At 39.5% G+C, this 13,913-nt stretch overlaps 1 protein-coding gene across 1 annotated transcript in view; it reads right to left on the bottom strand.

Moving 5' to 3' along the window:
- Positions 1-2,238: 2,238 nt before the first annotated feature.
- Positions 2,239-13,913, bottom strand: part of SLC28A3 (solute carrier family 28 member 3) — an 82,155-nt gene continuing 70,480 nt past the window's right edge. The window contains exons 15-18 of the mRNA XM_074954061.1: positions 8,662-8,743; positions 7,585-7,683; positions 4,755-4,878; positions 2,239-2,412 (exon numbers count right to left, since the gene is read on the bottom strand). Of these exons, the coding sequence (XP_074810162.1) occupies positions 2,286-2,412; positions 4,755-4,878; positions 7,585-7,683; positions 8,662-8,743 (432 nt within the window). The 3' untranslated portion in view covers positions 2,239-2,285. The remainder of the gene's footprint in view (positions 2,413-4,754; positions 4,879-7,584; positions 7,684-8,661; positions 8,744-13,913) is intronic.

Here is a 13,913-nt window from a genome sequence, read left to right as displayed (position 1 = left end):
GACAGTGGGAAGGGACTTACCACTTGTGTACTTTTACTGGAGAGAGTGGTCTTACAAGCCAGGCTTGGAAATGCAGCCACAGGAATGTCAGCCATTTTAGAAGGCTGAAGTGGGGTGGAGCATGCTAGGAAATAACGAGAGGTAGAGAGAGTCTGTGGGTCCTATTAAACAGGATTCCTCTCTCATTGATAGGAAAAGAGGTTCTATATCAGGGAAGTTTGGAGGAATGTTACTTCTGGTCCTGAGTCCCATTGCTACCTAGGAAAGAGATTTCAGAAGTAGCTCTGACTTTGCTTTTCTGTATAGCTAATGTTTTTGATTTACTGTTTATTAAGAGTATATGTTTCTGCATTTCAGTAACCCTAAACTTTCAAAAATCACAAGTCAGGCTCCACCAAAAATCATGAGATTGACTAAATCGGGCTAAAATCATTTTTTCCCCTTCCTTTTGGTTTTCGAGCCTTTAGGGTGAGCTTATTTGATGTTTTCAAGCTTTCATCTGCAACCTTACCTTAGGCTATAAACCCACCTTAAAAAAGAAAAAGCTGAGATTCTCATGCAATCTCCTGATTCTAGCAGTTGGGGCTTTAAAAGAAAACAAACAGCAAGTATATGAGCCTTGTAATAAAATGAGAGATGGCAGCACTGGCATTTGTTGTTTGTGTTGGGGCTGAGATAATAAACATCCTTCCTTTTATACACACTCTTCCTCCTCAGTTTTACAGAATGTGGACACTTTTCTTAAGGAACCTAGAATCAGAAGTGACTATCATAAATTCCATGAAAACAGCACTAGCAGCAGTGGCCTAAGGTCTTGACATAGCCATGTAAGGATAAAAATTTAATGACCCAATCAGGATTGCCAAAAACAGGTTCTCAGGTGTTTAGATGGAAAAGTGAAGGGTTTGGTAGTTCTTATTTTGGTAGAACTGGTTGACTTATCCCATACCTATATGAGTTAAGGTTGGTGTAGGAATCTCAACCAACAATTTCCTTATTAATTAATATTTAAATTCTTCATTTTAGCTTTGTAGTAACATCTTTGGCATTAATATGGTCTTGTGCTGTGGAAATATATACTACTCACTTTAAAAAAGTAAACTCCATGAAAATGTTTTCAGGCTCAAAAGACCTTGGTGTAACTTATGTAAAAAGAGAGGCTAAATCATGACACACATACTCTTCATTTTTTTTTTTAAAGAAAATTCTTGACATAGGCTAATCATCATTTTCTCTAAATAAGTAAAAAAAACCACCCCAGATCTCTAAAATATAGAATAGCTTTATTATGAAAAGGCACAAAATATTTTAGTCTGCTCTGTCAATTTAATCATTTTAATAAAATATATACAGCCAGATGACAAATAAAATGAGCTAGTTCTCCCAAAAGAAGGATTTTTTGTAATGATGACAAATTATTCTTTTTTCATGGTTAATTCCGGTGTTCATGACTCACAGATGTTCTCCCCATGTCAGTGCCCTGCAGAGCAGAGGCCAGATTCTGGTATCATTCACACAGGATTTACATGAACTTAACATTGATTTCAATGGAGTTACTTCTGATTTAGCCTGGTGTGATACCAGAATCAGACCTCAGAATTGCAATAACAAAGGAACCAGTAGTGATAATACAATGAATTTCGCCTGGAATCTCATCTGATTTGGAAATTAAGTCACAAGTGGACCTTTCCAATTATATAGTTACCGTCTTTCTGCAAGAGCACGAAGAATCCCGCTACAGAGATTTCAAACTGCAAACAAGGTCATTTGTCTTAGCATAGTAAAAAACTTGAGACTCAATATTATAAAAAGAAGAAATACCAATGGCAGTAGATGACAATTTTGAATATAAAGGAAAATTATGACTCAAACCTGAACAGCTACCAATGCACTGGGCCCGATTCTCCCCTCACAGCAGTTTTACACTAGAGAGGCTCCATCAGATTCAGTGGAGTTACCCTGATTTATACTGGCGCAAGAAAGAGGGGAATCAGATCCAACAGCTAGGCCCATGATGGTAGTTCTCATGTTCTCTTCAGGCTGATTTCATGACTGGAGAACTGATGCGGTTGTCTGGGCCTGGTTGTCTTTTTATTTACCCCAGAGTAATTTAGGAGTAATTCCACTCAAATCAAAGGAGTTGTACTGGTGTGAAAGGAAACTAAGGCTCAAACTTTTGCACATTCCTTAAGTAGAAAAAGATTTCTCCACTCTTAATTTCTTTCCCCTTCTCCAACAAAGAGATGTGACCTTATTCCAGCCTCTTGGTTATAACTAGTCCCAGTTCAAAATAATGGAGTGGTCCAACTGCAATTAAAAGTGGGAGAGTCCAGTATTTGGCAACATCCTCTCAAGGAGCGTAGGCTGTAGTTTCCTCCTAAGAAGATCTCTTGAGAATTGTTTGCACTGGTGCTGGTGAAGGAGGGGAAAAAAAGGAAGTCAGGTCTATTTTCACAATGTACATATTTTGGCTAGGGGGTTTAGAATGTTACATTATCATACTTGAAATGGGACTTAAAATAGACAGTTCTAAACCCCTGCAATGCTAATGTGACCATACGTCCTGGTTTTATTGGGGCAGTCCTGAGTTTCCATATGAAATCCCTGTGCCCCAGGGAATTCTTCCAGGACACCTGAAACATTCCACTGTTTAATTTTTTTCAATCAGATTTTTTTTTAATCTTCAAACTGTCTGCTCAATATCATTATATTGAGTAGAACTTGCTCTGTGTTTACCAGGAACAAAGAATCAAGTGGAATGAACATTCAGTGTGATGAACATTGCTTGGAGTGAATGGAATATACCAATGAGGGAGGACCCCAGCAGAGCTGGATTTTTTGCTCTAAGTAAATGTTAGCCACATATGTTTTATAATAAACTCATTCAGAACACTAACTTACAGGAAAAAGTCATCCTCTCCAAGTAATATGCATTTAGACAGAAGAAGCTGGTGGTAATGGGACCAACATACTAGTTTAAAAAAACAAAACCGTGTACTTTTGCCTATGAGTTTTTGTAACCATAAAAATGTCGTCATAAAAGCATACAGGGTTTTGATTTTGAAAATATGGTCATCTTTCCCATTGCATATGCAATATTGAAAGCTACTTCTCATATAAAGTCATCCAAGCTAGAAACATATTTAGAAATCTTAAAATAACAAATATAGAAAATTAATGTTAGGATTGTGACCTAGATCAGTATTAGAAAGAGAGAAATTTTAGCTGGACGTTTAAAATTGCCACAAATCCTGCAGGGCGCTCTGCAAGATCACATTTCCAGACTCTTGCATGGAGGGACAAGAATGAATAGCAGAGGCTGAGACGGGGTGGGGAGGGGGGCGCAGAGCCTTTGATGTAAATTGTCGTAGCTCCATTGAAGTCAGTGGAGTTAGTACAATTTACACCAGTGGAGGATCTGTGCCAGAAAATACAGCCAGGCTACATTACTGCAGCATCTGTACTGTATTTACTTTATAAATTATTTTGGGTTTTTTGTATATTTGTATAACTTTCCATAAAAGATTTAGGAGGGACAAAGTAAATAAAGCTATGAAATAAATAAGGACTATATTAAACCAAGTTTATGGAAGTGTTTCTATGATTTATCCTAAAGTCTGTCTCAGTCATCACTGCAATTATACAAGGGCTACATCCTCCTCTCTCAGAGAAACCTGGAGTGGATGATGAATGGGGGCAGAAAACTCTATAAGGTTCCTTTGATTTACATTTGTGTAAGAGCAAGAAGAATCAGTCCCTTGATCCTTAACAGATAATAGATTTATTGTGGAAGTGAAAGAAAGGCATATTAGAGTGAATAAAATATGTGCCTGCCATAACTCAGAAAACATAGACCTTTGTTGCCTCATGTCACCATCTAAACTTGGTTTAATATACTCCTTATTTATTTAATATCTTTATTTACTTTGTCCCCCTAAATATTTTATAGAAAGTTATAAAAATATACAATTTACCTCTAGACCTGATTTGGTTCAAATGTATACAATATTTTCGAAAGAAAAGATGTTCTTTTTTTAACCAGACACACAGGCCGTTGGAGGAAAAGACCCTGGCCTATCTCAGATATGGGGTTATGGTCATGTACTGTGGTAGATCAAATACTTAAGGTTCTAGTAGTTTTAGAGATGAACCCTAATCATAACACAGGATCCAACAATACTCAAACTTTGGAGATGTGTGCTTCTGGGTCAAAAATATGACTGCCAAAACAGTGATTCAAATGAGAGTTCCAGATCTAAAATTCACTTGAAGTTCACATTTTGTTCTGAACTTCTCAGCTGTCCCATCTCAAGTTGATATCTGACAGAGGAAATGCACAGTTACAAGAAAAACAAACCGGGTTAAAATAATTTCTTTGAGGCATGCAAAAATCACCTGCAGCCAGTGGATGGAAACAGACCCAGATATTCAAAGTAAAATCAGGCTGTTGGATATCCAAATGCACAACTAAAGAGCACAAGTGAGTGAAAAAGTTCCATATGCTCTGGATGGTAACTTTTATATTCCATACTTGTGAAGCACCATGTGCATTGTTCTGGTTATTTACAATGGAAAAATGTTATTTTGGCTCCAAAGCAATGTCTGTGGACATGGGTTTTTTTCCTTATATTTCTATTACTTTGTGCCTTTATTTACCACAGTTTCCTAAAAGATTGCTATGAAAATACAGCAGCCCTGGGGAATGACTGACTTCACAGAATGACTGTGAGAGAGAATGACACTCTCCTAAGTACCTGCTAAAGAGATCTTGGCAGCATCCAACTACTTTTGTGGTGTTGCTTGGCAAATTTGTTGCATTGAAGGCATCCCCTAATAATATGTGGCATGGAACCTCCACAACCGGTACAGATAATATTCCTGGAAATTGAATACAGTGGTGTCAGTTTCCTTAAATAATAATAGAATTCTCTAGGTGTGTGTCTTCACTAGGAGAAGAGATGTGTTCTTACCTCATGTTAGCTAACGGGGTAACTAACACGAGGTAAAACCATAGTGACAACAAGGCAAGTTGTAGGTTAAATAGGAAATAGCAGGTCAAGGTAAAGGTTAACTCGTGAAACTACAAACTGCCGTGTCTTCATTAGGATTTTTTACCTCGTGTTAGTTACCACGTGTTAGCTAATGCAAGATAAGAATATTCCTTTTTTCCTGAATACAGGGCCTAAGATACCATACTAAATTCAGAGAAGAGTGATGGACAGTTTCTCCCATTTGTATCACATGACACAAAACACCGCTGAAACATGAGAGGCCAGATTCTGGGTGAAGCTCATTCATTTCAGACACATCAAATCCTTTGTTCCAGTTCTGAAATAACCTCTCTTTAAAAATTAGTGGACAGCTATCTGTCCACCTTCCTCATGCTTCTTGCTAGGCACTGACTGATGTCATTTTCCAAATAAGTTCTTACATATTGGTTGACATTTCAAGGGTTTATCTCCTGCCAACCAGTAAGGGAAAACCTTTTTAGTGATGGTGGTATCAGGTCTGTATGGGTGTGTCTGCGCTTGGAGCTAGGGGTGTGATTCCCAGCCTGCATAGGCATGCTCACGCTAACTCTCATTCAGCTAATGCACTGCAAATAGTAGTGCAGCTGGGGCAGCGGTGAGTAGCAGCCAGGGCTAGCCATGCAGAGTATAGCCCTTCTTGACCCCCATGGATATGTACTCAGCACGGCTAGCCCATGCCATTGCTGCCTGTGCGACCCCTGCTACGCTACTATTTTTAGTGCACTAGCTCAATGAGCGCTAGCTCAAATATGTCTACATGAGCTGGGAGGTATGAGCCCATTTCCAAGTGTAGACATAGCCTCTGAGAGACCAACAGTGACTGGAGTTTGAGCATGGCAGTCAGTGGCCCATGAATTTATAAGGAGCTTGAGCCTAAAGGTAAAATATTTGAAAGTGTCTAAGTGACTTAGGGATCTAATGGGACTTAGGTTCCTAAGGGTCAAATTTTCAAAAGTATTTAGGTGTCTAATTTCAATGGGAGTTAAGTGTTAACCTGCTTAGGCACTTTTGAAAATTCAAAATTCACTACGTGACTATCTGCATCTTTAGGCACCTAAATACCTCTGAAAATTCTAAGTCACTTAATCACTTCTGAAATTTTACCCTAAAATCTCCTCTCATATTGGTTTCATGTCAGTGTGACTTTGTTGACTAATATGGAGTCACTCCTGATTTACATCAGCATAAGTAAGCAGAGAATCAGGCCCATTGTTTTGGTAGCTTTGGGCATAAATTTTAAGTTTTGCTAAGCATTTTCCAAAATATAAAATACACAGGTATAAAACGGTCTGAGGAGAACCACGTTAATTTATGTCTATGGAGTTTCAGGACTTGGTCCCATGTCTATAGATTCTCAGAAAGTGGGTTATCGGAAATTACTGGGATATCAGAATTTGTTCTCGGCATAAGAAAAGCATTAACTATAGCAGAAGTGGGTGGAATACAATTTTCTTTCCACAATAGATTTTGGTATATACATGAGATTTGCCTATGGATGTTCTGAGTTCTTAGTCAACCCAGGACCTTCAAATGACACTATTTGCTAAGATTTTCTAATGCCTCAGTTTTTCCATGTAAGATAAAGTTGTCATTTGTCAAAAACTCAGAGAGCTGTGGAACTCATGTAATGTCAAGGGTACTAATTTCATAGCTTTCAAAAAATGGAAAGAGCTACATAGGGCCATAGTGAAAAAAACCTGATATACTTAAAAGTGGACTTTTCTGATCTGGGACATGATCTGGCTGTGCTATTTATGCACCAAGATCCAGTCTAAAAACTAAAAAAGCATCAATTTTCTGATTTTGATAATGACAGTTCTGGATATTACATGCTCAGAAAGGAAACTGCAAGAGGGATAGTTAGGGGAAAAAACTGTTGCACAATTTAATCACAGCTGATTTTTTTTTGGAAATCTCACTAACTGGCTAATGAATTAACCCCTTCAGTAGTATGATTCCTGATATTACATCCTCTTTTCATTTCCTCTCTGAGATAGTAATTTCTTTGTAACTCATGACTCAACTTGAGACCATTACCCACATTTTGATGGGATTTTGAAAATAAAGGCCTAGTTTCTGATCTCACTTATACTGGAGTAACTTCATTGACTTCCCTGCTGTGACTCCTGATTTACCCCACTCTGAGAATGGAATCAGGCCCATTAAGAAGAAAAGTACTCTATTTCCCCAACCCCTCCCAATCTTGTACTTCTTCTTTGCCTTCTAGTTCTAAATTAAACCAGGATAAAGATGTGGGTGAGGTCCTATAACTCACCTGTAACTGGTAATTATAATTTCTTCTAGATGTATCAGTAATTATACATTGCCTAACAAATTTTAAAATTGATAAATTAGATGTAAAAGACAGACTAGGCAAAGTCTTTTTATATGCCAAATTCCAGGAGCTCTTCCTCACTAACAACTTTTAACCCTCTCAAAGCGAGGAGTACTTACAGGTAGGTCGATAACATGAATGATCTAGTTATAAAATTAGTGTACTGACACACTGACACCTCGTGGTCAGTCAGAGATATTACAAATTTATACACAGTACCTGCAATACAAGCTGTCATGAAGCAGGCGACAGTACCAGCAATCATCGCCCTAAAGGCACTATCAGCAATGTCTCTTTTTTTGGAAGGAGCAATAGATGCTGGGAAGAAAATTAGAAAAAAAATCAAATAAAGAGGGGATGAAATTCCTAGGAAGCATATCCTCTAGAAAAGCAAATTGCAAGTCACGGTACTGACAAATAGGGGAAAGTAAAATAAATCTGATATTCTCAGTGATGTATGCAAACATAAAGTATATACACATTTTTCTTCCTACTAAAAGGTGGGCTGCAAATAAAAAATGTAATTTCCATTTACCTCAACAATATGTGCTGAATTCCCGACTGAAGCAGGCTAATAGGTACCAACTACAGTCAAACCACTTTTTTCCCTTGTATCAGATTGTCACACCCATTGATTCCTGCTCATCTGTGCTGCCCCAGAACACACCATTCTGTGACAGCAGAGCTGTCACAGAATCCAGTGCAGACAGGAGAGAGCCTATATGGGATCAGGTAAGACTATTTTAAAAAATACATTCTGGTTTTCAAAGTTCATTTTTAATTTTTTGATACTCCTGAAAAACAGGGAAGTTGGAAGTTGTTTATAAACGGATTCACTTATGTGGCGTTCTTACAGAAAGCAAACCAATATTTTCCAAAATACCAGCAAGAATACAACGAACCTAATGAAATGGTTTATTTTGTGCAAAGCGTGAGGGTTTGCTCTGTAGCACTGGCTGTCAATGGCCAAGAAGGGAGGGTACAACAGTAGAGGACGGCCAGGGCGTAAGAATGCCCTGACCACATCCCCAGCCACAGGAGTGGAGCATAGGGACTGCCACAGCAGCTTTACATCACCCAAGGATCCCACTAAAGAAGGCGAGCTCTTCAGTGGCTGATTCATTCAGGTTTAGGGCAGCTTTACACTGGGGGAGAGGCAAAAGCTGCCCTAATGCAACTGAGAATCAGGGCCTTGCTGATGTGTTGCAGTTCATCAAAAATGTATCCCACAGAGTTTTTTTTTTTTAATTATACACACAAAAAATTGTCAAAATGAGAAATAGATATTGTTCTTACTGAGTCCTCCTATCACCAGTCCCAGAGAACCAAAATTTGCAAATCCACAGAGGGCATAGGTGGCAATGGTTTCAGAACGGATCTAAAAACAAACACACACACCCCTCAGACAGAAAATAAATTATTCAATTGTTTGAAAGTTTGCAGATGATATAAAATTACTCAAGATAGTTAAGTCCAAAGTGAAGAGTTACAAAGGGAACTCACAAAACTGGGTGACTGGGCAACTAAATGGCAGATGAAATCCAGTGTTGATAAATGCAAAGTAATGCAGATTGGAAAACATAATCCCAACTATACATACAAAATGATGGGGTCAAATTAGCTGTTACCACTCAAGAAAGAGATCTTGAAGTCATTGTGGATAGTTCTCTGAAAATACCTGTGCAATGTGGAGCTGCCGTCAATGTTAGGAAGCATTAGGAAAGGGATAGATAAAAAACGAAGTATCACAATGACACTATATAAAGCAATGGTACACCCATACCTTGAATACTGAATGCAGTTCTGGTTGCCCCATATCAAATATATGTAGAGAGAATTGCAAAAGGTACAGAGAAGGGCAACAAAATGATTAGGGAGATGGAACAGCTTCCATATGAGAGATTAAAATAACTGGGACTGTTCAGCTTGGAAAAGAGATGACTAAGGGGGGGATACGATAGAGATCTATAAAATCATGACTGGTGTGGAGAAAGTGAATAAAGAGGTGTTATTTATGCCTTCATACACCACAAGGACCAGGGGTCACCCAATGAAATGAACAGGCAACAGGTTTAAAACAAACAAAAGAAAGCACTTCACACAATGCAGTCAATCTGTGGAACTCATTTCCAGGGCATGTTGTGAAGGCCAGAGTATAACTGGGTTCAAAAGAATTAGATAAGTTCATGGAGGATAGGTCCATCAATCGGTATTAGTCAAGATGGTCAGGGATGCAACCCCATGGCTCTGGGTTTCCCTCAGTGTCTGTTGGCAGCAGCTGGGATTGGACAACAGGGGATGGATCATGCAAAGATTGTCCTGTTCTGTTTATTCCCTCTGAAGCATCTGGCACTGGCACTGTCAGAAGACAGGATATTGGGCTAGATGGACCATTGGTCTGACCCAGTATGGCTGTTCTTATGTTCTTAAAATAATAGAGCCGTGGTTTATGGGCTTTACTTGTCCACTGCTGACTCACATAACAAGTATGTGATGAAAAATGCACCTTGGTCTAGAGGACTAAACACAAGACTCACAGCTAAGAGCTCCTGCATCCTCTCAGTCCTGCTCTGCCACTAACTCATTCTATGGGCAAAACACTTAATCTCTTTCTCTCTCGGTTAGCTTATCTAGAAATTTGGATACTCACATACCTCAAGAGGTTCCGTGAGGATTCATCAGCTGATGTTTGTTACGCTTGTTGAAGCACTATATAAAATTCTAAGTATCATTATTTTTTATTATCAGGTCTCGTTGAACTGAATTCTAGTAATTCATAGATTCTAAGGCCAGAAGGGACCATTGTGATCATCTAGTCTGACCTGTACAGCACAGGACATAGAACTTTCCCAAAATAATTCTTGTTTGAGCTAGATCAGATCTTATAGAAAAACATCCAATCTTGGTTTAAAAGTTATCAGTGATGGAGAATCTACCACAACCCTTGATAAATTGTTCCAATGGCTAATTACCCTGACAGTTAAAAATTTATGTCTCACTTCCAGTCCGAATTTGTCTAGCTTCAAATTCTAGCCATGGGATTGTGCCATACCTCTCTCTGCTAGACTGAAGAGGCTATTAATAAATATATGTTCTCCATGTAGGTACTTATAGACCCATGGTTCTCAACCTATTTACCACTGTGGGCTGCATATGCAGCTCTCTGTGTGTTGTGTGGGCCACATCAACACAACATATATACTACCTGTACAACTACCAAAAAAAAAAAAAAGTTTAGTATTTGTTATATGACAGCCATACAATTAAAATTGATATACTACCTTTCATTTCAACACTCGCAAATGTCTATGAAGAGCATTTTAAATTAGCAAAACAAGTCAAAAAATAAACTGTTACATTAATTAATTAATTTACTACAAGGGTTATACCTCTGTACAGTTATAGACTATAATCAAGTCACCCTTTAATCTTATTTTTGTTAAGCTAACTAGATGGAGCTCCTTGTGTCTATCACTGTAAGGATTTTCTAATCTTTTAGTCATTTTTGTGGCTTTTCTTTGAACCCTCTCCAATTCATCTTTGAATTGTGGGCACTAGAACTGGACACTGTATCGAGCAGTGGTCACACCAGTGCCAAATGCTGAGGTAAAATAACCTCTCTATTTCTCTTGAGATTTCCCTCTTTATGCATCCCAGCTCAAGTTCAGATGATTAAAAGGGGTTGTCTGGATTAGGACTGAAAATCCCAGAGGGTTTGATTATCCAAGCAGGGTTAGGGCCCCTGCACTAGCTGGAAATGCTGCACCTTAGGAGGCATTCACTCTGAGGTAGGACAGGTGGTGGTACTTGCTGAATGCTTCCTTCAGGGGAAAGGAGCACATTTAAATTGTTATTGGGGCTCCCCAGGAACCCGAGGGGCAGAGTTGGGATCAGTGCCTTCCCTGGCTGCCTTTGTCCATACCTGCTCCCTGACCAGTGCCATCTTCTTTTGGGGGCAATTCTTGCTCACTATGGGCCTGAGAGCACAGAGAAGTTTGTATTGCTTTCCATTTCCAGATGCTCACCTCTTTCCTCAATGGACTTTCCACTGACAAGAGCCACTTGCAGGGTATATGATAGCTTCCCGAGGGTGAAACTAGGCTACAGTCCTTGAAGAAGCCAACCTAGTTGAAAGCTTTGCTCCCTGCATCCCTTTCCCCATTAACTGCATTTTAAGCCCACACTGAAGTCTGATGAGTGCTCTCATAGGTTTCCTGTTGATTAGAAGCTCCTTTGTTCCTGCTCTGGTTTTCCGATAACCAATTTGTAGATATTTGCAGTCATGCGGCACATATGCAGGAGAATGTTTGTCAAGTACTCACTGTATCTGCTTTCCCTAGAAACGGCTTTGTTTCCTGTGATTTTCCTGCCTTCACTTGTACTCTCCTAGCTTTGAAAAACAGGAAGCCTTGTTGTTATAGGCTGTGGGGGTGGATCCATCAGAGTGCTCGCTCTCTCTGTGAGCACATAGATATATTAGAGGGCTCTGAGGTTGAATATAAGTTAAATCTGAAATCTGAAAACCCAAACACTCTCATGTCCAAGTCATCAGGTCACACTTAAAATTGCTACTGGCAATGTCCAACTCCTGCAATAATAAAAGGAGTACTTATGGCACCTTAGAGACTAACAAATTTATTTGAGCATAAGCTTTCGTGAGCTACAGCTCACTTCATCAGATGCATGCAGTGGAAAATACAGTGGGGAGATTTATATACACAGAGAACATGAAACAATGGGTGTTACCATACACACTGTAAGGAGAGTGATCAGGTAAGGTGAGCTATTACCAGCAGGAGAGCGGGAGGGGGCGGGGGACGGGACAAAACAGTCAGAGAACACTTCAATCTCTTTGGTCACTCAATTACAGACCTAAAAGTGGCAATTCTTCAACAAAAAAACGTCAGAAACAGACTCCAACGAGAGACTGCTGAATTGGAATTAATTTGCAAACTGGATACAATTAACTTAGGCTTGAATAAAGACTGGGAGTGGATGGGTGATTACACAAAGTAAAACTATTTCCCCATGTTTATTACCCCCTAGTTCCTCACATGTTCTTGTCAACTGCTGGAAATGGCCCACCTTGATTATCACTACAAAAGGTTCCCCCCACCCCTGCTGGTAATAGCTCACTTTACCTGATCACTCTTGTTACAGTGTGTATGGTAACACCCATTGTTTCATGTTCTCTGTTTATATAAATCTCCCCACTGTATTTTCCACTGCATGCATCCGATGAAGTGAGCTGTAGCTCACGAAAGCTTATGCTCAAATAAATTTGTTAGTCTCTAAGGTGCCACAAGTCCTCCTTTTCTTTTTGCGGATACAGACTAACACGGCTGCTACTCTGAAACCTGTCATCCTGCAATAATAATAATCCTTTGCACCACAGCATAGGTGCAGCAGGATGAAAGGGATATGTCTCTCTCAATGCAGATGCAAGACTAATGCAATCCCATCCCTGATTCCCCCCTTCTCTCCAACCTTTGTATGTGGTTGCATCACTAATTCCTGTAACCTGAACCAATAACAGTGAAAGTAGCTCTTCTGTGTCACAGAGGATAACAACAAAGTGAGATGTGACCAGATAGCCAACAGCATCCATCTTTCAAAGTTCAGGTTCACCCAGAGATTTAGAGCCACATACTGCTCTTTGCTAGGGTACAATGGATTAATAACTCTGCTGTTGGAAAATAATCCATGGGATCTTTAATGACCATAAGTGGTTAGGATATCAATTTTAAATTTTATCTGAAGAGAGGGCACCGGCAGTATCACACAACACTGGGTCACAGATTCAATACTGGCTCATAAGGATGGGTGGCCAGAAAACAAGGATTCTGTTTTGTTGAAAACATTTTGCAGTTTTGACATATGGTTTTGTTCCCATGAAGGACAAAAATGAGACACTTGAAATTTTTCACATAAAACACATGAGAGAGTCCTCCCTGATTCAGAGCAGGTTCTTGAACCTGGGCGTCCCACATCCCCAGTGAATGCCCTAATCAGCAGGCTATTTTGAGGTGCCTGGGGCTCTCTTTCTCTCTCTCATTTTGACTGGAAATTCTATTGGGAAAATTTTTACGGGAAAAAGTTTTGTCTAAATTTATTTGACCAGCGCCACTCAGAAAGAAAAATGCCACCTAACTAGGTCTTGTCTATCTTGGCAATTTGCCCTGATTCCACCAATCAAAACCAAGCCAGGCCCTATTGGTGCAAACCATGAACTTGGGCTTCCAACTAGTGTAGCTACATTTGTGCCTGGCCATTCAGTACTGGAGTCAGGACAAATTCCCAATAGGGACAAGACCTTAGTCTTTAATACCACTTCCTGCAGCACACTGGGCTTTCCTTAGAGTTCTTTAATCCTAGAACTGACCAGGCCTGACCTTGTCTGGCTTGTGGGATCTGACATGCTCTCAGCCCAGGATGGCATGGCTGCAAGAACATAGCAGGGTCTGGAGAAGGCTGAACTTCAGTACTTGAGGTCCGTTGGGGAAAGATAAAAAGATAAAAAGAGGTTTAACACAAGAGAAAATGTCAAA

The sequence above is a fragment of the Natator depressus genome, chromosome 5 (assembly GCF_965152275.1).
Source record: "Natator depressus isolate rNatDep1 chromosome 5, rNatDep2.hap1, whole genome shotgun sequence".
Taxonomy (NCBI): domain Eukaryota; kingdom Metazoa; phylum Chordata; order Testudines; family Cheloniidae; genus Natator; species Natator depressus.
Note: the sequence above shows the minus strand (reverse complement) of the source record. Positions and strands in the feature narration are given on the sequence as shown.